General features: G+C 42.0%; 2 protein-coding genes across 3 annotated transcripts; both read right to left on the bottom strand.

Annotated features, from left to right (window-relative positions):
• Positions 1 to 226: 226 nt before the first annotated feature.
• Positions 227 to 2,731, bottom strand: LOC140118837 (uncharacterized). Its single transcript, XM_072137198.1, has 4 exons — positions 2,257 to 2,731; positions 2,050 to 2,156; positions 1,832 to 1,978; positions 227 to 1,738 (listed from the first exon to the last, which is right to left on the bottom strand). Exons 1-4 carry the CDS (start codon positions 2,335 to 2,337, stop codon positions 856 to 858), a joined length of 1,218 nt encoding a protein of 405 aa, XP_071993299.1. The 5' UTR covers positions 2,338 to 2,731; the 3' UTR covers positions 227 to 855.
• Positions 2,732 to 15,642: 12,911 nt separating this feature from the next.
• On the bottom strand, positions 15,643 to 27,313 carry SNRPC (small nuclear ribonucleoprotein polypeptide C). 2 transcript variants are annotated; one of them, XM_072137202.1, is made up of 6 exons: positions 27,146 to 27,313; positions 25,804 to 25,846; positions 21,517 to 21,625; positions 19,940 to 20,026; positions 19,743 to 19,847; positions 15,643 to 15,984 (listed from the first exon to the last, which is right to left on the bottom strand). In XM_072137202.1, exons 1-6 carry the CDS (start codon positions 27,151 to 27,153, stop codon positions 15,860 to 15,862), a joined length of 477 nt encoding a protein of 158 aa, XP_071993303.1. In that variant the 5' UTR covers positions 27,154 to 27,313; the 3' UTR covers positions 15,643 to 15,859. The 2 variants fall into 2 exon arrangements, with proteins under 2 accessions (XP_071993303.1, XP_071993304.1); XM_072137203.1 differs by lacking the exon at positions 27,146 to 27,313 and adding an exon at positions 26,996 to 27,074.
• Between the last annotated feature and the right edge of the window lie 51 nt (positions 27,314 to 27,364).

The raw sequence follows: 27,364 nt of genomic DNA on the forward strand, positions 1-27,364 counted from the left end.
ATAAAAATTTAAAGACTGAAGCACTCCAGTGCATATAAAAAACAGTGTTTTTAGTCCAACCTGTGCACAGATTTGATAATAATCCCAGTATTTTCAATGAACTGCTGTCGTTTTTGATGTAAACGAATTTTCGGATAGGTTCGGAACACAATAAGATATCCATGTATTTTATCAGGTTTTTTGGTGTTTTTGGATTAATTAAAAACCAAAAAAAAAAAAAAAAAAAAAAAATTAAACATAAAAAATAAGAAATCAAAACGCAGGGTAAAGTCAAATACACTGCTCTCAAATAATTGAACATTGTACAGCAGTGAAAAATGTTGGAACATGCATAGCATGCGCAGACACTATACAGTGAGACATAGATGGGGTATGACTACTCAGAAGATTGTGAAGCCACAGAGAACTCTGCAGACTGTGTGCCTCCACAAAAGCGTATAACAGCCCCATAAAAGTGGATCCGGGGATACTATCTATAGCAGGAAGACCCTTACACGCCGTGGTCATACTTAACCAAACGTGTAAGTGGGTTAACCCCCTAAATCTGAATAAACTCCAAACAGTGGTGTAAGTGCGCAATGTCACCTGGGATAGGCAGAAGGCAGCCGCTGCTTCTGTTTCAGAATCCAATTGTGAGCCGGCCACAGAAGCAGGACGTTAAACTACGTCCCTGTGCGCAAAGTATGTAGCCACAGGAAATAAGTGTAACAAACATGTTCACTGATGTTGAAAAAATTGCTAAACTATTCGAAAAACATGTATTATAAAAAAAGCTAAAGTAAAACCAAAACAAGTTTATTTTAAACAAAATACTTACAAATATGCAAGAACACAAATCTAATTTAAACTCAAAAACTACAGTTGGCTATACTGCCAGGTTACTGCACCTGCATCACTACAAAAATAATTAGTTAATTCGTCACGAACACGCCACCCAGAAACAATATGGCAATTACAAAGGTCCCTGGTGGGTTCTCTTAAAGGTTCCTCTGTACGCACTTGCATCATAGCTTCAAAATTGGGGTGACGTATGAAGTTATGAAGAACGCAGCAGGCTTTGACCAAAATATCCACATTATCCACATGAACACACAGGGAACCTCGAAAAATGCGCCACTGATTAGCCAGGATCCCAAATGCACACTCAATAACTTTGCGTGCTCTGGCTAATCTGACATTAAATATGCGCTTACGATTAGTAAGTCCTCTGCTACAAAATGGACGAACCAAATGGGATGAAAGGCCAAAAGCTTCATCCCCAATAAACACCAAAGGCAGACTGGTGTTTGTTCCTGCCAGTGTTTTGGGGGTTGGCACATTAATGTGATTCCCAATTAATTGTTTCCCCATTGCACTGGTCTCCCAAATGCGCGAGTCATTGGTGCTGCCATATGACCCAGTCTCAATTGCGATGAAATTGGAGTCAGCATCAGCCAATGCAAGCAGCCCAACAGAAAAAAACTTTTTATAATTAAAATATTGTGACCCAGAATTGGGGGGCTGGATGACACGTATGTGCTTGCCATCGAGAGCACCAATACAATTGGGAAAGTTGGTTTTAGCCAAAAAGTTTGCAGAAATTACATCAAATGCATGCAGATCGGGAAAGGGCATAAATATTGGCTGAAGCTTTTGCCAGATGACAACGGCAGTTTCTCTAACAATATATGATATTGTGCTTTTGCCAATAAGAAACTGTAGATGCAGGGAGCCATAGCTTTCGCCACTTGCAAGGAACCTGAAAATAAACAATAAGCCAAATTATTAAGGGGACATCATTTTTTAAAATTAGTACTTTTTAAACACAGTAAAAACCTAAAGCAAAACCTACCGCAAAGTGACTAATAAACGCTCCGTTGCAGAAATCGCACAACGCATGACAGTTTCTTTTTTTGATAAATCCGAAGAGCACAACTGCAGTAAAAGGTCAAACTGCATGACATTTAGACGACAGAATGCCTTGAATTTAAGTGGATACCTGTAAATTAGCAAAAAAATAGAGATTACGATCTATGTTTTTAAAAAATTAAAAAAAAAAAAAAAAATTACCTTCGCAGCTCAGCATAAATTTTACAAAAATGACCATGGGTATCCCTTATCTGGAGCAGAGGGTGGATCCATAATCGTTTTGGCTGTAGACGCTGCAAACGCTTTTTCTACATTCACAAACACAAAAGAAAATAAAAATTACACTACAGTTGGGACAAATAGCAGATTAAAAGAAAAAATCTATACACAAAAATGAAAATAAAAAACCTGCAGAATTCGCCTTCTCCTTGACGCCATTCCCATAAGAATAGCCACTCCACCCATAAATAAGGGATGCATGGCGGACATCAAAAGATAATGTGAAATATCTTCAAATTTCAAACAGTCACGCACACAATCAGCAAACTATTCTCCAAAAGACTATTCTCCTTTAAGAGCACACAGTAGCAGGACCAGACGCATCTAGCACAAAATACAGGAGGTGCGTTTGCAGTAATATATTGGCTAAACAGCTGTTTGAAATACAGGCGGTCCCCTACTTAAGGACACCCGACTTACAGACAACCCATAGTTACAGACGGACCCCTCTGCCCACTGTGACCTCTGGTGAAGCTCTCTGGATGCTTTAAAATAGTCCCAGATTGCAATAATCAGCTTAAAATTGTCTGCAATGAAGCTTTATTGATAATTCTTGGTCCTATTACAGCAAAAAAATTTGAAACTCCAATTGTCACTGGGACAAAAAAAAAAAAATGTCGGGAACTACAATTATAAAATATACAGTTTCGACTTACATACAAATTCAACTTAAGAACAAACCTACAGTCCCTATCTTGTATGTAACCCGGGGACTGCCTGTAATGAACTAATGAGTGCATGCGTTTGCGTTTGTTGAAAGAATGGATGCGTTTACAAACGCATGCGATTAAACGCACATGCAAAACGCATGCGCCCGAAACGCAATTAAAGCGCAACCAAAACGCAACGTGTGAACGCGCCCTTAGGGTGCAGTCACACGTTGCAGTTAACCCTTTCAGGACCTGGCCCTTTTTTGTTTTTTCATTTTCATTTTTTACTCCCCATGATCAAAAATCCATAATTTTTTTATTTTTCCATGTACAGAGCTGTGTGATGGCTTATTTTCTGCGTAACAAATTGCACTTCATAGAGATGGTATTGAATATTCCATGCCGTGTACTAGGAAGCGGGAAAAAAATTCCAAATGCAGTGAAATTGGTAAAAAAACGCATTTGTGCCGCCTTCTTGTGGGCTTGGATCTTACGGATTTCACTGTGCGCCCCAAATGACAGGTCTACTTTATTCTTTGGGTCGGTACGATTATGAGGATACCAAATTTGTATAGGTTTTATAATGTTTTCATACATTTAAAAAAATTAAAACCTCCTGTACAAAAATTTTTTATGGGATTTTGCCATCTTCTGGCGCTAATAACTTTTTTATACTTTGGTGTACTGAGCTGTGGGTGGTGTCGTTTTTTGCGGATTTTGATGACGTTTACAATGTTATCAATTTTAGGACTGTTCGACCTTGTGATCACTTTTTATAGAATTTTTTAATTTTTTTAAATGACAAAAAAAGTGCCATTTTCGACTTTGGGCGCGATTTTCCGTTACGGGATTAAACGCAGTGAAAAACCGTTATCATATTTTGATAGATCGGGCATTTTCGGACGCGGCGATACCTAATGTGTTTATGATTTTTACTGTTTATTTATATTTATATCAGTTCTAGGGAAAGGGGGGTGATTTGAGTTTTTAGGGTTTTTTATTATAATTTTTTTTTTTTAACTTTTTTTAATTTTTATTTTTAGTACTTTTCAGACTCCCTAGGGTACTTTAACCCTAGGGGGTCTGCACGATCCTATCATATACTGCCATACCACAGTATGGCAGTATATGTTGATTTTACTACTCATACATTACAATGTGCTAATAGCACATTGTAATGCATGGGTTAACCCGAAGTAGCCTCGGGTCTTCACGAGACCCGAGGTTACCATGGCGACGGATCGCCGCTCCCCGATGACGTCACGGGGAGCGGCGATCCTCGAAAAGATGGCGGCGCCCACGCGCCGCCATCCTTTTGAAGCCGCTGGCAGCATTGCCGCTGCAATATGCAGCAAAGACTTACCGGCTATGGAGAGGGCTCAGCGCGTGAGCCCTCTCCATGCACCCGCGGCCGACCCGTGACGTGCTATTACGTCACGGGTCGTGAAAGGGTTAAAACTGCATCGCAATCAGCTTTGAAGTGGTTTTAGCTGCAGTTTTGTCAATTGAACAGGTGAAAGACATGAACTGAACGAGTGAATGACATTTGTGGAGCAGGTTTTCCCTTCAAAATCAAATTCACTCGTTCAGTTCATGTCTTTCACCTGTTCAATTGACAAAACTGCACCTAAAACCTCAAAGCTGATTGCGATGCAGTTTTAACTGCAATGTGTGAACGCACCCTTACACCGCTTCAAAAGACACTTATCACATGAGCATATATCATAGAGGCAAAAACAGAGATCAGTAGTCTATGGTAGTACCATAGGCTATTGATCTCTGTTTTTGCCTCTTTGATATATTAATGCAATAAGTGTGTTTTTAAGCTGTGTAAATATATATAAACACACTTATTGCGTGACTACATCATAGAGGCATTGTCCCTCTACATGCCTGTAAATGTACGCATCAGGTCCTAAGGGTGCAGTCACACGTTACGCATTGCAACACCTGAAGAAAGATTTGCCTAATTAACAAAACGCATCCATAACGCATTGTTAACCCCTTAGCGCTCCGCGCCGTAGCTGTACTGCGCAGCTTCCGACGATTAGCGCTCAGCGCAGTACAGCTACGGCGCAGAGCCGATGCCGGTTCAGCGCTGCATAGCAGCCGAACCGGCATCGTTAGCCGCGGGATTTCAGCGGTGATTTACCGCTGACATCCCCGGCTAACACCCGCGGTCGGAGTGGGCTCCGATCGCGGGTGTTTAACCCGTTAAATGCCGCGGTCAACGCGACCGCGGCATTTAACTTGCCTTCTGGGGCTCTTTACCCCACGATCGGCCCCCCCGCACCGTTTTCGGGGGGGCCGATCGCTGTTTTGGCTCCTCTGGGGTCCGATCGGGACCCCAGAGAAGCCTGGAGGGTTTACCTTTAAGATGGCGTCTGTGACGTCATCTTAAAGGCAAAGTGTCAGCCTATGCATTTGCAAAGGCTGGCACTGATAATACCCTGCAATACATTAGTATTGCAGAGTATTATCAAGAACAAGCAATCAGATGATTGCTTGTTCATATCCCATGGTGGATCATGTAAAAAATGTACAAAATAATGTTTTTCAATAAAAAATTACCTTATAAATCACTAAAAATGCCCATAAGCCCCAAAACATATAAAGAGACATATAACGCTCAAAAAAGTCTAAATCATAACACAAACCCCACATATATAGTATCACCGCGTCCGTAACAATCCGTAGAATAAAACTAAATAACTATTGAACCCATATGATGAACGCCGTAAAAAAAAAACGTCAAAAACCCGCCAAAAATTATGATTTTTACCTATTATATCCCACTAAAAATGCAATAAAAAGTGATCAACAAAACATATGTACTCCAGAATGATATTGTTGCAAAGAATAACATGTCCCGCAAAAAACAAGCCATCAACCAGCTCTGTAGCCAAAAACGTAACAATGTTATGCCACTTGGAAGACAGCGATGCAAAAATGATAGATTTTTCCCCACATTAGGGTTTTATTTGGCAAATTTAGTAAAACATAAGAAAAAATATTCATATATGGTATCCCCGTAATCGTATCGACCCCTAGAATAAAGATAACAGGATTATTAGGCTATACGGTGAACACGAAAAAAAAGAAACAGTAAAAAATCCAGTACAGAATTGATGCTTTTCTACTCATGACCTCAAAAAAAAAGTTCCAAAATTTTCAACAATAGGTGATACCAACCCCAAAATGGTAACACTGGAAAAAGCATCTCGTCCCGCAAAAAAAATGCCGTCACATGGCCCCAATAACGGAAAAGCGAACATTTTATAGCCTTCAAAAGGGGGCAACCAGAAAACTAAAATCCTGGCAGCTGCATGGTGCTCCTTCCCTTCTGCGCCTCGCTGTGCCCCCATAACACAAGTAATGTCCACATGTGGGGAGTCGCTGCACTCAGGGGAAATTGTAGAACAAATTTTATGGTGAGTTTTCTCTTTTTATCTTTTGGAAATGTGTAAATTTTAGGGCTAAATGAACGTATAACCGACAAAATTTGACCATTCTAAATTTCACCGCCATTTTGATTCAATTACTATGAAGATCTCAAGGGGTTAACAATTTTTGTAAGTGCTGTTTCTGATAGTTTGTGGGGTGCAGATTTGAAAATGGGTTGGTTATATAGGGGGTTTTGTTGCTAAATATGTAAAATTTGATTTCAAACAGTATTTATCCCCAAAATAGTCAATTCCGAAAATACGGAAAATCGCTATTCGATTTGTAGGCCGCGTGACGTCAAAATAAATTATCCAAACATTTCAAAAATTATGAAAATGAAAAGTAGACAAATGGGAAATGTTATTCTGCAAGTTATTTAGGTGGTAAATCGATCTGCCTGAAAACGCAGTGATTTTGAATTTCGAAAATGGCAAATTTTTCTAAAAATTCATCATTTTTTTCTTTTTTTTGTAAATAAACGCAAAACTTATCAGCCAAAATTTACCACTAAAATGAAGTACAACATGTGGGGAAAAAACAATCTCAGAATCGCTTTGATAAGTAACAGTGTTCAAAAGTTATTACCACAGGAAGAGACACTGGTCAAATTTCAAAAAAAAGTTGCGAGCCTTAACCTGCAAACAGGCTGCGTCCTTAAGGGGTTAAAACAAGTGTTAACATTGTATTAACGCATGTATTTATTAACACATTTTTAACGCAAGTGTAAACATTTGCGTTTTGTAACACAAGTGTTAACAGCAGTTTAATTAGGCAAATCTCTCTTCAGCTGTTGCAATGCTTTTTTAAGCGCATGTGTTAAACGCGATGTGTGACTGCACCCTCAGGGCGCGTTCACACGTTGCGTTTTGGTTGCGTTTTCATTGCGTTTGAAACACATATACAACAGCTGATGTGATGTAATTTGCCTAATTACATTACCGTTTATGTTTGTAAACGCAATGTTAACGCATGCGTTTACGATGCATTTGTAAACGGAAACGTTTACAGTGATGTAATTAGGCAAATCACCTCTCCTCAGCTGTCGTATATGCGTTTAAAACGCAATGAAAACACAGGTCAAAACGCAACGTGTGAACGCGCCATCAAGTTGTATGCAAATGACCTGAAAAAGATCCAATGAATCATTATCATATTCAGCTGTCCAGCTTATTCATGAGTGGGAGGCACAGCCCACAGGGGACTATACTCTGTTACCCGGCCCAACTCCATAAGTTGCTTAAATGTAGTCCGCTGCCTCAAACGGAGAGTAGGTAATGTCACATTATGAACCTTAATAAAACCAGTCTCCAAAGCATGCAATGGGGCAGGATATCTGGACCACTGACAAATTAATCTCCCAGCAATCCCGGACCCATCTCTACTCCCCCACCCTTTGACGTGTTGAAGCTGGGATGAGACAAAGTATAACCAGGGGTTGGGAAGGCTAGGCCCCCAAAGCACTTGTGCCGTTGTAAATATATTTATATTTTTCCTTTTTCATACCAAGTAGCGAAACAGACCAAGGACTTTTCGAAAGTATATCTTGAAAATCATTTTCAATAGGTTACGCCTTCCCACTGGTGACATGGGGAGCTTGCACCAGGAGTTTATTTTAGTCTCAAAACAGGACAAAAGCGGGCAAAGTTATCTCCAATGTGAAGTTACCTGACAAACCACCTTTTATCCTTAATCTTGCTCTAGGTTCTCTATATATAGTAATTGAACCCCATTAATAAAATGCGGGCTGAAACCCACATTATGTAACACTGCGATAAGAACTCCAACTCTACACTGTCAAAGGCCTTCACTGTGTTGAGTGAGAGCACAGTCCCACATTCCCCCAGTCACTTGTGCTGCAGGTTAAAGGGAACCTGTCACCAGGAGACCCATTTTTAGCACTCCCCCAGTCCCCACAGAGCATAGTACATACACTGCCAAAGTGTTTTTGTATTAAAAATTGGTTTTACAGAAAAAAAGATATGTTATATTGTACCTTTCATTAGCATGTGCTGTGTGACTAGGCAGTTGCCAAATGGGAGGGGCTGGAAAGGAGCAGTTTCCCCCCACCCTTTGGGAACAGCTACTCCATGTGACATTTTCAAATACAGGCGGTCCCCTACTTAAGGACACCCGACTTACAGACAACCCATAGTTACAGACAGACCCCTCTGACCTGTGGTGAAGCTCTCTGAATGCTTTACTTTAGTCCCAGATTGCAATAATCAGCTGTAAAGTGTCTGTAATGAAGCTTTATTAATAATCCTTGGTCCCATTAAAGCAAAAAATACTTAAACTCCAATTGTCACTGGGGCCAAATTTTTTTTTGTCTGGATCTACAATTATAAAATATACAGTTTCGACTTGCATACAAATTCAACTTAAGAACAAACCTCCGGACCCTATCTTGTACGTAACCCGGGGACTGCCTGTATATGAAAACACCCATCACTTTGCTTAGCGACGCCCCCTGCTACTCTACAGCCAATCCAGAGTGTCGGGAGTTATTCATAAATTTGAAAAGGTCACATGTTTCCCAGGGGGGGGGGAGCTGCTCCTTTCCAGCCCCTCCCATTGGGCAACTGCCTAGTCACAATGCAGATGCTAGGTACAATATAACATATCTTTTTTTCTGAAAACTAATTTTTTATACAAAAAAACACTTTGGCAGTGTATGTACTATGCTCTGTGGGGACTGGGGTAGTGCTAAAAATGGGTCTCCTGGTGTCCCTTTAAAGTAAAGCCTTCATATATTTTATGCCGTTGACCAGCTGGGCATAAATACTTGCGTGATCCTCGTATAAGATGAGTAAATACCCCAGACAAACAGGTGGCTATGGCTTTCACAACTATCTTAATATCAGTGGATAATAAAGATATGGGCCAATAAGATTTGGGCTTTCTTAAAGACTGATCAATCTAGGCAGCATTATGTCTTAATATTTTTTAAAGATCTCTACAGGGAGACCATCTCCCCTTGGGGCTTTTACATTACAGAGAGTAGCTAATGCTGCCTCAAAGTCCTCCAGTGTTAAAGGTGGCTTTAACACTTCCCTAGTCTCCAACGTCAGAAAGGGAAGGTCAATTCTGTCCAGGGAGGCTAGTATGTCATTGCTTCCAGGTACCAAGCTAGATGTATAGAGATTCTTAAATTAGTTGCACATAACTGCCCGTATATCCTCATCCTCAACGTATTTGTCCCCTCGATGGTCACGTATCTCTTTGATATATGATAACCCACCATGAGGTTTAACAATAGTAGAGAGTAGATGCCCCCATGGCAGGATTCAGAATCAGTGGATCCTCTGGACCACCACGGGAGGTGGTACAAGCCGACACCTGGGACCGGAATCTAAGTGGCACCTGCTCTTCAGCAGAACCCGCCGCAAAGCGGGATGGACTTGCTGTGGCAGGGTACCACCAGGTCGTTCCACAGGTGGGACTAGCCCGCAATGGCAGCAAGGTCGAGGTATCTTAGCAGAAGAAAGTCTCGTGGTCAGTTTCAGGCATAGGCACGAGAGAGAGCGTCAGCCTCAATGTTCTTCTCAGCCAGACAGAAATGAATGAGGAAATCGAACCAGGAGAAGAAGAGTGACCAGCGAGCTTGACATGGATTGAGTTGCTGAGCAGTCTGAAGATAGAGGAGATTCTTGTGCTCCGTGTAAACGCAGACCGGAAAACGAGCTCCCTCCAGGAGGTAACGCCACTCTTCTAAGGCAAGCTTAATCACCAGCCGTTATTGATCTCCTATAGAATAATTCCTCTCTGCGAAGGAGAAAGTATTGGAGAAAAATCCACAGGTGAGGGTTCAGCCTTTGGGACCCTTCTGTATGAGCACCGCACTGGCCCCTACTCTGGAGGCATCCACTTCTAGATAGAAAGGCTTCTCTGTGTCGGGACGTACGGGTCACTCCATCCATGCATTGACTACCGCGGTCTTAACAAGGTCACAGTTAAGAACCGCTATTCGTTGCCGTTGATCACGGAGCTGTTTGACCTTCTTCGTGGAGCCAAGATCTTCTCCAAATTGGATCTTCATTGTATCTGCCAGGGAGATGAGTGGAAGACCGCTTTTAATACCTGTGATAGACACTTCAAGTACCTGGTGATGCCGTTTGGACTCTGTAATGCACCAGCCGTCTTCCAGGAATTCAAAATCTTTAGAGACTTGCTTTATGTCTGTGTTGTGGTCTATCTGGACAATATTCTGGTATTCTCTCCGGACCTTGAGACCCACCAAGTCCACGTACAGCAAGTCCTCAGTCGTTTAAGGGACAATCGCCTTTACGCCAAATTTGAGAAGTGTCAATTCCACCAGCGGAGTCTTTTATTTCTCGACTATATCATCTTCGACAGAGGTCTATGGATGGATCCTGCCAAGCTGTCTGCGATTCTTCAGCTGTCCTGAAGGACTACGTGCTTTACAGAGGTTTCTGGGCTTCTCGAATTACTGCCAGCAGTTCATCCCGCAGTTCCCCTCTCTGGCGTCTCCTATTGTGGCGCTCACCAAGAAGGGTGCCAACCCCCGACTCTGGCCTTCAGCAGCTGAGGAGTCCTTCACGAACTTAAAGTCTACGTTTGCTTCAGCTCCAGTTCTTGTACGTCCCGACACAGAAGCCTTTCCATCTAGAAGTGGATGCCTACACAGTAGGGGCCAGTGCGGTGCTCACACAGAAGGGTCCCAAATTCTGATTTCCTATTCACGCACTTTCAGTATCATTATGCAGACACTGGCACTCTCTACCTTCAGAAATCCATAACTTATTTTCTGCATAACAAATTTGACTTCTCAGTGATATCTATTATTCCACGCCGTGTGCTGGGAAGCTGGAAAAAAATTCCAAATGTGGTGAAAATGGCAAAAAAAAAAGCGTCACTTTTGCATTTGCATCACTTTCTTGTGGTTTCTTGTGTTTTTACGATTTTCACTGTCTGCTTTATTCCTTGGTTCGGAATGATCACAGTGATACAAATTTATATAGGTTTTCTTGTGTTTTAACACATTTTCAAAAATTAAACAAATCTGTATGATTAACATTAACCCTAGATGGTCTGATCATTCCTACTATATACTGCAATACTACTGTATTGGAGTATATGGCATTTTTTCACAGTAATCTGCAAAAATAAATAAAAAAGTATTTATAATTTCAGGTAACCATTATGAATGGGTTTTTGAAATATTTTATCCTCTTTGGCAGTTTTTTTTAAGTAATTAGTTTCGTGGCATAACCCCTTTAAAAACGGGTGCATGGAGCTGCAACCATGGTAGACCCAACAGGATGGAGAACGTGGACCGTGGTAGTACATAAAAAGACAGTCTCTCCTTGTGCAGCACACCGACCTACAAGAACAGAGGCTTGGTGCAGTACTGTACCGGGTCAGAGAGGATTTGGCCACCAACAGAGGAGATGATCAAAGGCTTCTCAAGGCGACCACGGGGATGTGATCCCGGGAGACCAGAGCGGCATCCCGGAAGTTCCCTGCAGAACCGCAGTCCAAGAAAGTGGAGACCTGGATCTGGGTGCTAATGCTGAGAAGCACCGGAATCATCAGGCGTGGAGAAGCTTTGCTTACACCTAGGGATGCTTTCCCAAGAACCCTAGGTGCTGGCTTTTCCTGGGGACGGACAGGACAAAACCCAAGGAAATGTTAAGGACTGGCACAATAAAGGCAGAGGTTTCCCTGACGTCCTCTGAAACACTCCTGGGAGGAGAGTCTGGCTCTGTCCACCTCCATCTGCTCCTCTGAAGATGGTACGACTGGAGGCTGGAGAGGCCTTTGGAAAGCAGGAGCCATGGCGAGGTAGACATCGTGGACGGACTTGGGGTTGTTTGAGGCGTAACTCTTTGGCACGCTCCATAAACCGCACGTCAATTGAGGTGGCTAGGGTGATGAAACTACTCAGGGTAGACGGCAGATCGCGAGCGGCCAGAGCGTCCTTAACGTGAGAGGAGAGTCCCTTTTTGGAAATTGTTCCAGGAGAGTTCCAAGGCCAGGGTACGGAACTGGACAGCATATTCTCCCACAGAAGAGTTCCCCTGGCGCAGATTCAACAGGGCAGTCTCAGCAGAGGCCGATCCAGGTTCTTCAAACATGGACCGGAACTCCGCCAGAAATGCCCTGTGAGTAGCCCTGACCGGGTCGTCTCTGTCCCAAAGAGGGGAAGCCCAGGGCAGGGCCTTCCCGGAGAGAAGACTGATGATAAATGCCATTTTTGATCACTCCGTGACAAATTGAGAAGGCATGAGTTCGATGTGCACGGACCACTGGGTTATAAAGATCAGGGTCAGGGCAGGCGGCAGAGATGCAAGGTCACGTCCAATCCGGGGTCATCAACGGGAGGTCTAGACAGATGGGAACGGGAACACGGGAACTCAGGAGCAGGACACACAGGAATGTCACAGGGAAGCTTTCTCAATGGCGTAGGCTCAAAGATCCGGCAGGGTGTACAGGAAGAGGCAGGCTTATATGGGTTTTCAGAAAATGGGCAGTGCCATTTAATGGCGTACTGGCCCTTTAAATCCAGAGAAGCCGGCGTGCGCGCCCCATGAGGTCAGGAACGTGCACGCACAGCGGATGGAGAGGTGCCGGGGCAGGTAAGGTCCGCGATGTGGGTCACAGGACCACCCGTGACACCCCACACTTTCTCTCAGCTCAAAATACTTTTGTTGAACAAAAATAAAAAAGTTTCTGATCAGCCGTAAATAAGGTATGCGCAGCTAGTAGGTTTTGGGCCTCCTTCCAATTCCGTTCCGTAACTGGATCTGGGGAAGCAATATAAATGCATTCAGTGGCAGTGACCCTATTTTAGAGAGTCTCTAGGTATTTCCGACCCTTAGTTTTAGGTTTACTAATTTGCTGCATATATGCTCCCAGAATATACCCTTTTAACACCTCCCTATACCGCCAAAGTAGATGCTGTGCCCTCATTGTGGGTGAAAAATTCCTCTACTTAGGACGAGTAAACACGCCTACTATCTAGGAGTGTCAGGGGTAGAGGACCACATGGACCACCACGGACGATGCCGTAGGCCGACACCTGGAACCAGAGTCTAAGTGGCACCCGGTTTTCACCAGAGCCTGCCGCAAAGCGGGTTGGACTTGCTGCGGCGTGGTACCACCAAGCTGTTCCACAGGTGCAACTTTGTCCATGGTGGCAGCCAAGGCGAGGTACATAAACGAAAGGCAGGTTCGTGATCAGGGACAGGCGGCACAGGATCAACGGTCAAAGGCTAAGCAGAAGGTCAGGGCTGGCAGCGGAGGAGCGTAAACGGGAACAGGTCCAGGGTTAATACAGGAAAATCAAAACAAGAGCACACGGCAGCATGAGAGTTCAGTTCCGGTTTATGAGCACTCTGGACGGAAGTTCCAGTCAGCACAATATGTGAGTTTGAGGCGGGTTGCTCACATCAAATACAGTGGTGTGCAATAGCCCTAAGGTGAGTGTTGTCTGAAATGCGTCAGCTGAATGCATCTTGGTATAAGCACAATTTTTTTAATGCATTTATAATAAATATGTGCAGTTTTACCATAGCACTGGAGAAATCCTTTTCAAGTTTGTTGTCCAAGCAGTCTTTCTCCGTGAGAATAATGGAGGCCACTGCCAGTGTGACTATAAAATCATGGAGGACCACAAAAACTGGTAAGTAGTAAAATTACTTCTCACAGCATCTATTTCAACTGCTTTACTGCATCGTATATTTTTCCACTACCATACCCCTTCCTACTACACCTGTTTTGCGGAAAGGATGGGAATAAACATCATGACAGTGGCTAACTTTCCTGAACCGTGGCACCTAGAAATGCAGTCAAGATGTCATATTAAACACAAGAACCTCAGTTGCATCTCCGTTATGTGTCAGTTTTGTTTTTCAAAAAAAAACAAAAAAAACAAAAAACTGAAAGGTTTAATAATGCTTTGAAAACATAACACCTGATTTCTAAAAAAAACACTACCAGTGTGATTTTTTTTTTTTTTTTTAATATGTACAGCTTTCTATTTAAAAACAGTAAATATCTCTGTTTTTGTGAAAAGGCCAACAAAATTGACATTAAAGAGAAGATTCTCCTGATTAATATGACACCAAATTGAAGTGTTCCCATCTCCAGTGTCAGCTGAACGCAGTTTCCAGAACTAGGGGGAAGGGTTATGGAAGGATGTTGAACATATTTTGTTAAGTTTGTTCATTTTTACTACTTATTAAAAAAAATAAAAAAAATTGTCAGAGAAACGCATAACAGAACTGTAATAATTGACCTGGACATTCAGGAATCAATGACCCCAACACACAAATATATTAGACAATGTCATTACTTTGTCCCACAAGGGGACGGACACTCGATTGCTTGTAGTTGCAGTGTATTATAAGCATTCTAAGCTTTGGTATGTCCTTCTAGATAGTAAAGGTAGCCATGGGGTGCTGACACTAACAGAGGATGCAGAATCGAGCACAGACAAGTGCAGAATTGACACCATAGTCTTCAGCAAAAACCCAGGAGTGAGGCAGATGTAACACTCACATTGTGTGCTTGCTAGAATGTCCGTCCCAAACGCTAAGAGACCAGAACATGTTGAGTTCAGTTCCAGTCTCTTATTCTGCGCCAGTTCAATCATGCTGAATGGTATAGAACAGTGGATTTGTACTTTGGACCAGCAAATAGTTAGTCTAGTTAAGGACCAAATTTTCTGATGCTGGGCTAGGCCACGCCCCCTTTTATTTGGACAAGTTGGAAAATTGCCTAAAAATAGTTTAACACACTTAAAATGTGGCACACACAGTATTTCAGGTGCAAAATTAAATCTGCCTCAAACTGTAGCAATCTGACATATTAAAGGAAACCTACCACTTTGAAATGGTCAGTATGACCCACACTAGGGGAGGCATGCAGAGTGCCGTCCCTGCCCCCCCTTCATCGCTCCTGAGAGCCGATGACGTCACCGAGCCCTCAGGAGCATTAGAGCATGTGCATTGCTGGCTCACCTGGCGGTTGTGCCTACTAACGCCGAAGTCTTGTGACAACGGTGGGGAGACTTCAGCAGTCTCCCTGCCAAAGTCTCACGATGGCACGCGCAGCCGCCATGCGAGCCGGCAGTTAATGCTCCTGAGGGCTCGGTGAAGTCACTGGCTCTCAGGAGCGAAGAAGGGAGGGTGGAGGCAGGGACGGCACTCTGCATGCCTCCCCTAGTAAGCCAAAGCCCAAGCGCTGTGACGTAGAGTCAAGCACCGAGTGAGTTATTAGCAAAGTTCACAATCTATAGTTATAATCCATTCATTTCGTTATTTGATTAACCAAAATATGTGCCTGCACCAGTTCATCTCGCCTTATGTGCAGGTTAGTGTGGGTCATAATGACCATCAACCACCATAAAAATGGTTACATCATTGAGGGGTTAAAAAGAATATTCAACAAAAGCAGAAAATTACTTATGACACAAATTCTTTAATAAAAAACAAGTTTAAATGAGAAATAAAAAGAGTATACAATAAACTCTTCTGTAACTTTGTACAAATAAAACTTAGCAAATACTAAGTACTGCTTGGACTGTATTTTGGTAGAAGTTATTCCAAGTTTACATGGTGAGAAATTTTAAGGATTGTAACACCAGCATATCAAAACTATGGTCTGGCCAATGGTTCCTATCGATCAGGACGTGCCATGCCAGGGCGAGACTGGAGCATCATAGGACGGGCAGGCGGGCGCATCATAGGAGGACCAGGCATCATTGGCATGTGTGCTCCCATTGGTGGTCTCATACCAGGACCTAATTATGAAAGATAAATATTCTTAAATTATAAGCATGCACAACAAATCAAAACTCAGTCTGCTAGCAGTTTTCACCTTGCAAAACGGCAGACAGTGGTCGGTGGCAGCCCTAGAAAATGGTCATACTATTAAATTCTGACAGGTAATTGTTATAATGAATTGTCATACTATTACCATTTAGGATTTACACACAAAGAATAAAATAAAAAAAAAGAGTAATGTGCCATTAAAACAATATTTCTAAAATATGAACCTCTGAACAGAAAAAAAAAAAAAAAAAACCCAAAACCTTACAATGAATGAATAGAACACCACACAACTTCATCCCAAAATATAGCTCAAAGAAAATCTACCATCAAAATAAATTGTGTATAAACCTTACCAATAGGTCCACGCACTGACTTTGGTGGTCTTCTTATATTTGTTATCCATGCCTACTCCTCGAAAATCAACTTTTAAAATTATTCTCTGTGAGACAGTGTAATAGTCTGTAAAGGCAGATCACAGAGGAGCTAGGGTTGCCCCACATACTCATTAGCATAATTCTGAAAATTGATTGAAAAAAAAAAAAAAAAAAAAAAGGAGCCCAAGACTAACAAATGTAAGATTACTGCAGTCGCAGTGTCTGGATCTATGAATAAGTGTCCCTGGTTTATCATGCTTGATAACAGTTACCTGTTCTCTACGACTGTCTTTGTTTGGTTGGTTGCCATGGTAATACGTAGCTAAAATGGAAGGTGGGTGGTGGTTGTTGGTAGGGGTTACTAGAACATGCACGCTTATGATCAGTAGCAGGAGAATATCAGTCCCGACAGCATGTAAAAAGCTCCAGGACTAATCACATGCTTCCGGTCAACCAATTACATGTTTGAATATAGTAGAACTGTGTGTGTATGAAATGTGAAAGCACAAATAAAGACAGTCCAGGCTCCCCATCAGTTCTAATGATTAAATCAGAGCCAGCATACAGTAAAGTGTATATACAGTGCAACCTCTTTGAGCAGATCTCTATGCACAATAAAGTGGCCGTATGAAGATAGGAGGCAGCTTCCATGGAGTATAATGAATTTTAGGCGAAGGGTTCCTCTCATATAGTTGGTCTTCTGGAGAGGTTTCAGGGTGCCTTTACACATGGCAATAACGCGTCAGAAGAGGAGATTTGCCTGATTACATAGCTGTTAACAATGCAGTTACAAAACGCATGTGTTAACATGCTGCAACACCATGTTAGCGCTTTAGTTTAATGCCAAGTTAACTTTGTTTAAAAATGCATGTGTTTTGTAAGCACAATGTTAACACTATGTATTCAGACAAAGCTCTTCTCAGCTGTTCTGATACGCTTGAAAATGCACATGTTGCTGCCACTTGTAAACGCACACTTACTGTGTGGGATTATAGGCGTATATTTTATATTATTTTAAATTATGTCTAGATGCAATACAGAGAGATAACAAGGTTGTTCTTTTACAACTTGTGTAACATCTGTTGCTTTGGTTAACAATGGAGAGTTATTTATGATACTTGACAATTGGAATTTGATTAAGATGGGAACAGGAAAAGACAACATCTCCTGGAGGGGATGAGGTGGCAGATGTATTCTGCCATTTTATTTTGCAAAGGAAGCGACCCTATCTAGGAGGCCAGTTGATTGCTACCTCAAGGATTGATTCAATTTGCCAACTAATTAGCCAACTGCCGCTGTGGGAACTGGAGTTTGAAAAAAGAAAATGGTAGAGGAAGAGAAGACTGTATGGGGTAGAAGGAGAAGGTTATAGAGACTGGAAGGGATGCTACACTAAAGCAGAGGATGGCTATGTGGGGCTGAATGGACAATATATAGATGAATGGAGGTATATCTGGGTATGGTAGTACATTCATCTATATATGCAAACCAGAGCCAACGCCATTGTTGATTACAGATCTCATTAAAGTTTTACTAAAAAAAAAAAAATAAAAAAATAAGTGTAGAGGCCAGGAGTCAGTGTCCTGTCCCCACCGTCTTCCTTCTCCCACCAGCAAAGCTCAATAAACGCAGTGAATCAGACTTCTCTGGAGGGGTCACACATTGCTGGGGTACAGAAGCCTACACTGCTCCCTCCAAGCAGAGCCCAGCACAGGGTGGCATCCATATGGCCAAGGACGTATTAGATAAAACCGGTTTGCAGAGTGCTATAACTTTGGATCCATGGCAGATGGAAGAAAATCTCCTTGCATATAAACCTAAAAATGTTTATGTCCAGGGAACATTCTGCACAACTGACAGTCTATACATAATTGAAAACAATAGTGTAGCGTGTCCCATTTACTCAATTAAAGGAAATCTACCACCAGAATGAAGGATTGTAAACCAAGCACACTGACATACTCCCCCTCTGGCAAGATCTGCTCTTCGTGTAGCTTTGTATGCCTTTGTTTTTAAGAAGAAGAGGTTTTAAAAATTATGTAGATGAGCCTTCGGGGCTCCAAGCTCCATTGACATCTATAGAGTCTGGAGCCCCTGAGGCTCATTTGCATAATATTGGAAACCTTTTTATTGTAAAAACAAGGTCCTAAGAAGCTAAAAGAAAAGCTGAACCTTCCAGAAGGGGAACTCACCAGTATGTCAGTGTGCTTGGTTTACAATTCTTTATCCTGGTGGTAGATTTCCTTTAAAATCATTTGTAAAAAGTATGTTAAAGATTATAAAAAAACAGTAATAAAATAAAAATCCTAACAAATTGCAATAAATGGTAAAAGTGCTGCACAATCGCCAACATTGGTACTAGTGAAAATGAAAAAAAAAATTTAAGTAGAGTTACTTGGGGTCTTTGAATTGCCATCTTCCTAGATATTGCTCTACTTCATTTTTTTTTTGAGTTCTTAAAGCCATAACATTTTTTTTTTTACCCGTGTACGACGCTCTATATTTTGGGTTTTGATAGTGTCAAACAATGACAACGCTAGTCTTAATAAGAAATTGGTCTTCACATTTTTTCCTAACCATTGTATGACAACATCAAAACAAAACATAAATAAATAAATGACATACAAGTAAAAAAGTTAAGGCTTTTAGAATTCGGCGGGAAAAAAAAAAAAAAAAAAAAAAAATTGGTACAAGTTCTAATATCTATATTTACATACAGACGGTCTCTCGTCTAAGGACACCCAACTTACAGATGACCTCTAATTACAGATGGATCTCAATGCCCACTGACCTCTGGTGAAGCTTTCTGGATGATTTACTTTAGCCCCAGGCTGCATTGATCAGCTGTGAGGAGTCAGTAATGAAGCTTTATTGTTAATCCTTGCTCCCATGACAACATAAAATTTTTTAAAATTGAAACTCACAGGGACCAAATAATAAATAGAATTTTGTCTAGAGAATATACCCATTTTGACTAACATACAACTTCAACTAAAGTACAAACCTGAAGAACCTATATTGTATGTAACCTAGAGACTGAGTGTAAAATAAACACACACATACTTGCAATTATAATGTTCATGTACATTATAAAAACTCCTAAGTGAAATACAAGAGAAGAGGCAGCCAGGTATACCCAACTCATCTATGCAATCTGATTCCATCACAGATTTAGACTGTAATGAAGATTGATTTAATACATGTTCATAAAGGAAACCAAATAAGGAAAGACTATACATTTTTCCATTATAGATCAACTCCTGGTTTTTGCTTACAAATACTAAAAGAAACAAACTGAATAAAGCCAGAGTGGGGCCTTAGTCAGTGTGCTTTGGCCAAGTAGTACAGCTCACCATGTCCTACTGGCATCATTCCTGGTGGTGGAGGTCCCATCATTGGCATCATTGGGGGACCTGCCATTGGCGGTGCAGGCATCATACCTGGACGTGGTGGCCCGCCTACCAAAAAAAAAAAAAAAAAAAAAAATTAAGAATACAGGAACAATAACAATGCATTTCCACATAAACAGGGGTAACACAAAAATACCAACCTAAGCCTGGTGGTGGCATCATGGCACTTCCGGCAGGTGGAGCTGCAAAAGGTGTGGGTGGTATCTTCCCTTGCTGGAATGCAGCAGCTGTAATAATTTTAAAGGCATAAGAATATTTCCGTAGCATGTCAGAATTCCATATCTTCACACAGACCCCTCTGAGCACTGTGACCTCTGGTGAAGCTCTCTGGATGCTTTACATTAGTCCCAGACTGCAATAATCAGCTGTAAGGTGTCTGTAATGAAGCTTTATTGATAATTTGTGGTCCCATTACAGCAAAAAAGATATTGAAACTCCGATTGTCACTGGGGCAAAAAAAAAATTTTGGTCTGGATCTACAATTATAAAATATACAGTTTCGACTTACATACAGATTCAACTTAAGAACAAACCTACGGACCCTATCTTGTATGTAACTCGGGGACTGCCTGTACACAGCTGGAAAAAAAAAAATCTGTATTATGGTGAAGTTAATTAGGGCAACACTGGTTACGCAAGCTAATCATATAGGACAGGGAGCCACAATGGAGATTTTTTTACTATTACTATAGATACTGCAATAAACTTTTTGTGCACATAGCACAGCCACGCTTCTCGCTCATACTGGATATGCTTATCTAGAGAGGAGTACGACACACTGCATCAGACTCATCTCAAGCCTACTCAAAAGTCTTCACTAAAGCCAGGGGAAATGCCTGTGCCAAGCAAGTAAAAAAATGTTAATAAATTTCATATACAGAGCTGTGGTAAACTAAACCACATCTATATGGAGAACTACAGACTATAGACAAGACTACAGCTGACGCTGCAGATTCACTCAGACAAGTCTAAGGCCGACTTCCACCACCCACCCCACCTTATGGCAACAACTCATCGGATCACTTATCAGTGATCTGTTACAAACATGCAGAGAGGATGCACATCGTAATGTCTCTGCATGCACCCAAAACCCTCTGCCCCAGGATTGCCAGTGACAACATTAATACTAATTGTATCAGCCCTTTTTTGGTAGTAGACAAGCTGCCGTCGTGACAGACCGATCTTCCCTGTGTGTAGGAATGCACACAGCGCCATCTAGATTGCTTCTTCTTTGCTATTGCTCACCGGTGCTGTGGAACATCACATGGCTGGAGCCTGTTCTGCATGGCTGAGCTACTGGCCAAGGTAGCAAACTGCAACTTTGGCCCAGCATGTGCAAGTATACATAGTATGTGCAAGTATGTCTGTACAGGCATTGAGACCTCTGCACAAAATGTATATTTCAATGCACAGCAAAACCTGTCTTTTATATACTAGTAGAAGCCCATATAACAAAGGCTGCTCAAGTATAGCAAAAACCCACTCTGTATTCAATAAATTGTCTTTGAAATTTTGTTGACATGACTAATATAAAAGTCTTACAATTTATGATAATCCTCAAAAGATTTCAGCTAGAACTTATGCCAGTGTCTGGTGTAAATGAAAAGCAGCGATAGGAGCATAAAAGACATTGGTTATAACATATGCCAAGAACTGGTCCAAAATGAATAAATGTCCCCTATTGTACATAAATACACTTTTTAAAGATGCTACTCACTAGTTTTATCAATTAAACTCTGAGCTTGCTCCTCCATCCATTTCTGATAGTAATCTTTAACATTTTCTTTGTGCTTTCTTCCACTGCAGTGAGTCTTGCGGACTGATGGCTAGATGATCAAATAAGCAAAGTTTCATGAAATGTTATTAATTACAACTTGAACAGAAATGAAAAATCACAGGTAATTTTAACCAGAACGTTTACCATCACTGTTTGGCAGTGTCTTTCTCTCCGTGGGTTTGAATTCATGGTGGGTGTAAAGCCTATTGGGATTTGGGTGCACAACTTTCAATAAGAAACAGAGAAGCCCATCTGTCTACAGGTGTGGGTATGGAGGTTGTTCACGGAGAGTGGATGCAGACAAGAGTAAAATGTAATTTTCTGGGGAATAAAGGTTTAAGAAACTAGAGAAACCGGAGGGATTTATTTACATAAGATCATGTTGGAATATCTCTGAGAGTTGCTTATGTGTAGGTCTGTACATTTGCTGGAAGAGGGATTTTTAAAGGTGGAGTTGGATGTTGAGGTGTTTAACCCCTACAACAACAACAACAACATGTAACATAACTGTACGTCACATGTCAGATAAGGGTGTACAAAGCAGGCTTACTTGCAGGGTCCAATCCGTACACAGCAGGGGATAGCTGTATAGCCGCATAGTGCTGTCATTGATTGCAGGTGTTAACCTTAAAGGGGTTTGCCCATAAGAGAAAGTTCTCACATTTCAATCCCCTAATGAGGTTTACACAATAGAGAATTTTTTTAGCTTTATTGATGCATGAATGAAAACAGAACAGCATCATAATGAAGATGAAATCAGCTTGGTCCGCCTGACATCTGTGGCATCTACAATTCGGCAATCTATGCATACGGAACAATCTGGCTTGAGTTAGAAAGCACTGATTTAACTTATTATTGGCTGCTGGTGATACCGGAGTGTGAAAGACTCCTGGGCCACCCTCCAGTCTTCATCAGATAGTGAATGAGAGCCTCACAGTGAGCTCTGACTGGCATAGGTGGACCCTCCAACAGCTCAGAAAGGATGTGGGTATAAATAATGGACATCAGACCTCTAAAAACCTGAGAGCGCAGAACCCCAATAAGTGGGAAAGAGGAGAATGCCGTCTCTACCGGAGGGAACAGAGCCAAAAAAATAAAATAAAATAAAAAATAAAAAGTGTGCCGCAGCTGCAAGTTCCAATAGATTTCCCTATCTGGAACATCAAAAGAGGATCCAATTTACTTCACTGAGAGCCTCTCCATCCTCCCCAAGAAGTTGAGAAATGTTCACTATGCCCTTTGCAGATTTTCAGATTGGCTCATACAGGACCACCAAGTGAAACAACCCTGGGTAGGACCAAAGGGCAACCTGGACGAGGGTTCCCAGTGGAGCTGACAGTTTCTTAACCTGAGACCAGACCAACCTATGCAGAGGGAGAAAGTGGTTGGGCTTATAATCAACAGGCTCTAATACAGGCCACAGAAAACATAGGCGGAGGAGGAAGGTAAGGTGGCATTTGGTGTCAGGCATCTGTCCTGGTGACACCCAACTACGGAGATAGTGGCTTTTTTTAGTTAGTGCGTTTTCAGATTGTAAAAAACGCATGCGTTAAAAAAATGCATGCGGTTTTTGAAAACGCATGCGTTTTTGACCAGTTTGAATTAAGATAATTGGTCAAACCTGTCAAAAACGCATGCGTTTTTTTACGATCTGAAAACGCACTAACTAAAAACGGCCTAAAAACGCCACGTGTGTCTTCACCCTAAGGCCCAAACCCGAATCTTTCCAATACTGTCAAAAGGTACGGCATTCTACTGAATCGAATGCCTTGGCTGCATCTAGCGAGGCAAAGTCCCAATCCGGTTGTTCCCACCACCCCACTTGGAAAATAACCCTGTGACCAGCGGCCATCTTCTGTCCTGTGTCCGCGCCGCGTGGAAGATTAAAGGGCCAGTAGCATTTTAATTCTTCATTACAGTGTATGTCAGCAGCATTTTTCTGCTAAGGGGATACAAATTTTAGATAACCAATTACATATTAGCTTATATATAAACACTTTAAAATCTTTATATCTGCAGCAGCTTCGGTGCACCAAGCGTGCGACGTCACCGGCTCTCCGCCACTTCCTATGTAGGCACGATACAGCGGTTTATAACAATAATGAAAGAATGCTCCGGCACCAGCTCACCCAGAGCTGGTGCTCGGTATTTTCAGCTTACACCTATTTAAGGGTGAAGACACACGTGGCGTTTTTAGGCCGTTTTTGGTCTGTTTTTAGTTAACATTGTTAAAAACGCATGTGTTAAAAAATCCATCCGGTTTTTAAAAAACCGGATGGGTTTTTTAACGCAGGCGTTTTTAACTATGTGAAAACGCACTAACTAAAAACGGCACGTGTGTCTTCACCCTAACGTGGTAGGTTTCCTTTAAGGATTTGTATATCTCACCCAACCCCTCGTGGATCAGCAAAGTACCAAGTCTCTTGTGACAAGGCGACTATTGAATTGGAGAGAAAACCAGAATGTGCATTAGGTCACACAGGAAGTCGTTTTCCATATGTTTATCTCTTGGAAAACCTCATAAGGACTCTAATTGCTAGAGTGGAGACAGAAGTTTGATCACTGCTCCAGACCAAAGCTTCCACATTGCAAAGGGCCTTACAATGCACCAGGTGTGCAAAAAAAGGGTGTGGAGCAGTCAGAAGGAGCTCTTTACCTGGAGACACAGAAGCGGAAATGTGCAAGAGCCACACTTGAGTGACACAGGGTTGCGGAAAGTATTTTCAATGCTGGCAGGGAGAAGCCCTACAGTGGCTAGTGAGGGCCACCAAATGTTTAGTTAGAGCTGGACAGGAAATTTGAAGCTCTCCTGCCCGTCTGGCATACTGCAAAGTAGTGTTCCGATCTGGAAATTTGTCAAAATCAAGGGGGACACAGGATAAATTGCAGAATGATGGCTAGGAGCTGGAGGGGTGCTGCTGCTCACATCAATAAATAGTCACGAGACCTCCGATGCATGAAGGTAGTAGAGGTGTCTCAATCCGCCCGACAGCACTACTAACCTGATGTTAGAGTATCAGAGAGTGGTATTCGGCCACCAGCAAGAGGTCCGGTGCACACAGGGAGAGAGCCACAGCAGCAATCCGCCCTGATGGATGCTGGAATGGTACCTCTATGCCTGAAAGTCCAGCATACAGGAGCAGCCCAAGAGCAAATAGTAGAGCAGAGTCCAGGAGATCTTGCTGCTGATCGTGCTTGTCAACGGTATGCGGCTGACTTCCGGTCCGGCAGAGGGCGCCCATACCCCAGGAGCCACCACGAGGCCGGGATTCAGGCCACAGGCCCTGGGGTTATGACTCCAGGAGACCTCACGGTGATGGAGGCAGCCAGGGAGTCTGTGGCGGGCCATTCACAGTGGAAGTGCCCGGTGAAAATTGTGTTTTCTGGTCTGTACGGGCCCCATAAAATCAGTAGTGGTGGTCTTGGGTGTGTCAGACCCCCTTTATGAGAAGGATGGCCGGGACCAAGCCGGGGATGCAGCGGAGGTTATTGAGGGCCCCCCATAAACATAATTTTTAACCCCCTTTGTAAATTTAAAATGACAATCACTGAGTTATAGGAGCAAAAATAGCAATAAAACTGAGTAAAAGTTGTGTGTCAGCCCTTGCTGGTTCTGTGTTGTGGCGATGATGGATGCCATGTGATGCTGCATCCAACAGTGCAGGGACCCACTATAATGCGTTCCCCTCAAGTGCTTAGTGGGCTTATGCAACCTTGAATTAGTTTGGTAATTTAGCCTAGCAGCAATAGATAATTGTATAATGTGCACAAGCGTGGTCCAGATATTTTTCTCTCCAAGTGTTGTAAGGGTGCGGTCATACGTCGCGTTTACTGCATGCGTTTAAAAACGCATTGCTAAAGCTGAAGTGAGATTTGCCTAATAAAACAGCTGTTAACGCTTTAATTTACAAAACGCAAGTGTTAACACAAGGGCTTACATCATGGTTAACGCATGCATTTTGTAAACGCAAGTGTTAACAGCTGTTTAATTGGGCAAATCTCCCTTCAGCTGTAGTAATGCGTTTTTAAACGCATGCAGTAAACATGATGTGTGAGCACACCCTCACTATGCAAGATAAATTTTGTGATATTTTTTTTGGATGCATTTATAGCATACATGTTTTTTGATGAAAGGGTTATATTCCTGAAATACCCATTAAAAAAAGAAACTGGTCTTTTAAAAAGACAAAAAGCAGCGTTATGTAAAACAAGTTAAAGAACACTTACTGAATCATGAGTGAGGTAGGTGTCACAGTAATCACAATAAAACCTAAAACACAAAAACACAGGTAGCAAAAATGTTATGCTTCTCTACAATTCTTCCAAATCCAAAGATCCCATTTTTAAGTTGGCATCGAGTTTGAGTTCTTGGGCTGAGGTTGATGGCACACGTGATGTTTTGAACAGTGTTTTGGCCCGTCAAAAAAACGCATGCCTTGAAAAACACATGCGTTTTTTGAAAACACATGCATTTTTGACAGGTTTGAATTAAGATAATTGGTCAAACCTGTCAAAAACAGATGCGGTTTCAAAAACTGCATGCGATTTTTGACGGATTTCTTAAAAACGGGCAAAAATGCATTCAAAACACCATGTGTGCCATCACCATGAGGCCACAATCACTGAACTGATCAAAGTAAAATGACACCCCTCATTTCATTGCTGCTCCGCAGCAGAAAGCAAACACCAAATTGATCAAGGGCAAAACATAAATATAAAAAAAAAAAAAAATACGGTATGCCATTCAGTAATAACTGGTGCAGCTCTCTCTTTTACAGAGTTAGCTACTATATGTATGAAAAAAAAAATCTAAATCCTGGATGGATACCAAATGTGGGTCTACCTTTTGAGTCTAAAGGCTCCTGATGGAGGGTACATGACAAGTCCATCCTTCACTACATCCCTTTCCTCCAGAAAAACTAGAATACGTCCATTTCCAGGAACACAGAGGCAAGTCTGTTGGCATTAACACTCCGAACAATGTACCATATACAGTAGAGTATTACAAATTTGGTGATTTGGGCACTAGCCCAGGGCCCATGGCCGCCTAAAGCACCCACCAAATTTTATGTTGTGGAAGACCTTCTCCCAGGAAATTCTCATACATATTTTCCTGCACTCAATACACATGTGTACCATTTTAGGACTTTTGAAGAGCCGCCAAAAGGTCCTAAAACTACACATTGAAAGGAGGTAGAAGTATAAAAAGTGATTCTTAGACTTGCGGTGGCTATAATATTCCATCTTATGGTAGTTTTCATTCACCCCTGAGTGTTTATTAGTAACTCAACTAGCCTCTTTTATTTGTACAAGGTTCTAAATATACAATGCAAAACCCATAGTAAAGCAGTCAAAATAAGTGGTGCTCCTTTGCTGCCACCATCTCACAGCAGACCCCCCCCCAGCCTGGGTCACTTACATATTCGTCGAATTAAGTTGCTAAGCAGCAGCTTGCAAACGTTTATAAATGTAGATAACTGCTACAAGTTAAGGACCCAGCTATGTCAGTTACAATCAGAGACGTAAAGTACTATTAGAAGCACTAACGGATGAATGAATCCACACTTACTTGGGCATGATGTAGATGGCGGAATCGACACCTTTGTCTCAGACGGAAACGACGCGATACTAACTCGCCGGTGTTGCAGTCGACCGGAAATTGAGTCAGCAAAAGGGCGGGGAACATAGAATCGCCATTTTTGCTAGGGGAACAGTAGTCTATTTACATATTTTACGCTGCCATGGTATCAATGGGGTTATTTTTAAAGGCTTTCCATTTGTAGTACCC

The sequence above is a fragment of the Engystomops pustulosus genome, chromosome 2, assembly GCF_040894005.1.
Source record: "Engystomops pustulosus chromosome 2, aEngPut4.maternal, whole genome shotgun sequence".
Lineage (NCBI taxonomy): Eukaryota > Metazoa > Chordata > Amphibia > Anura > Leptodactylidae > Engystomops > Engystomops pustulosus.

Bases quoted from the DNA above. Each gene is read 5' to 3' on its own strand.
- LOC140118837 (XM_072137198.1), bottom strand. From the start codon at position 2,337: ATGTCCGCCATGCATCCCTTATTTATGGGTGGAGTGGCTATTCTTATG. The intron at 1,979-2,049 runs GTAATTTTTTTT...GCTAATTTACAG, and splicing joins ATTTATGCTGAGCTGCGAAG to GTATCCACTTAAATTCAAGG. The intron at 1,739-1,831 runs GTAGGTTTTGCT...GTTTATTTTCAG, and splicing joins CGTTTATTAGTCACTTTGCG to GTTCCTTGCAAGTGGCGAAA.
- SNRPC (XM_072137202.1), bottom strand. The intron at 21,626-25,803 runs GTAAGTGTTCTT...TTGATCATCTAG, and splicing joins CCTACCTCACTCATGATTCA to CCATCAGTCCGCAAGACTCA. The intron at 20,027-21,516 runs GTGAGTAGCATC...AAATTATTACAG, and splicing joins GAGTTTAATTGATAAAACTA to CTGCTGCATTCCAGCAAGGG.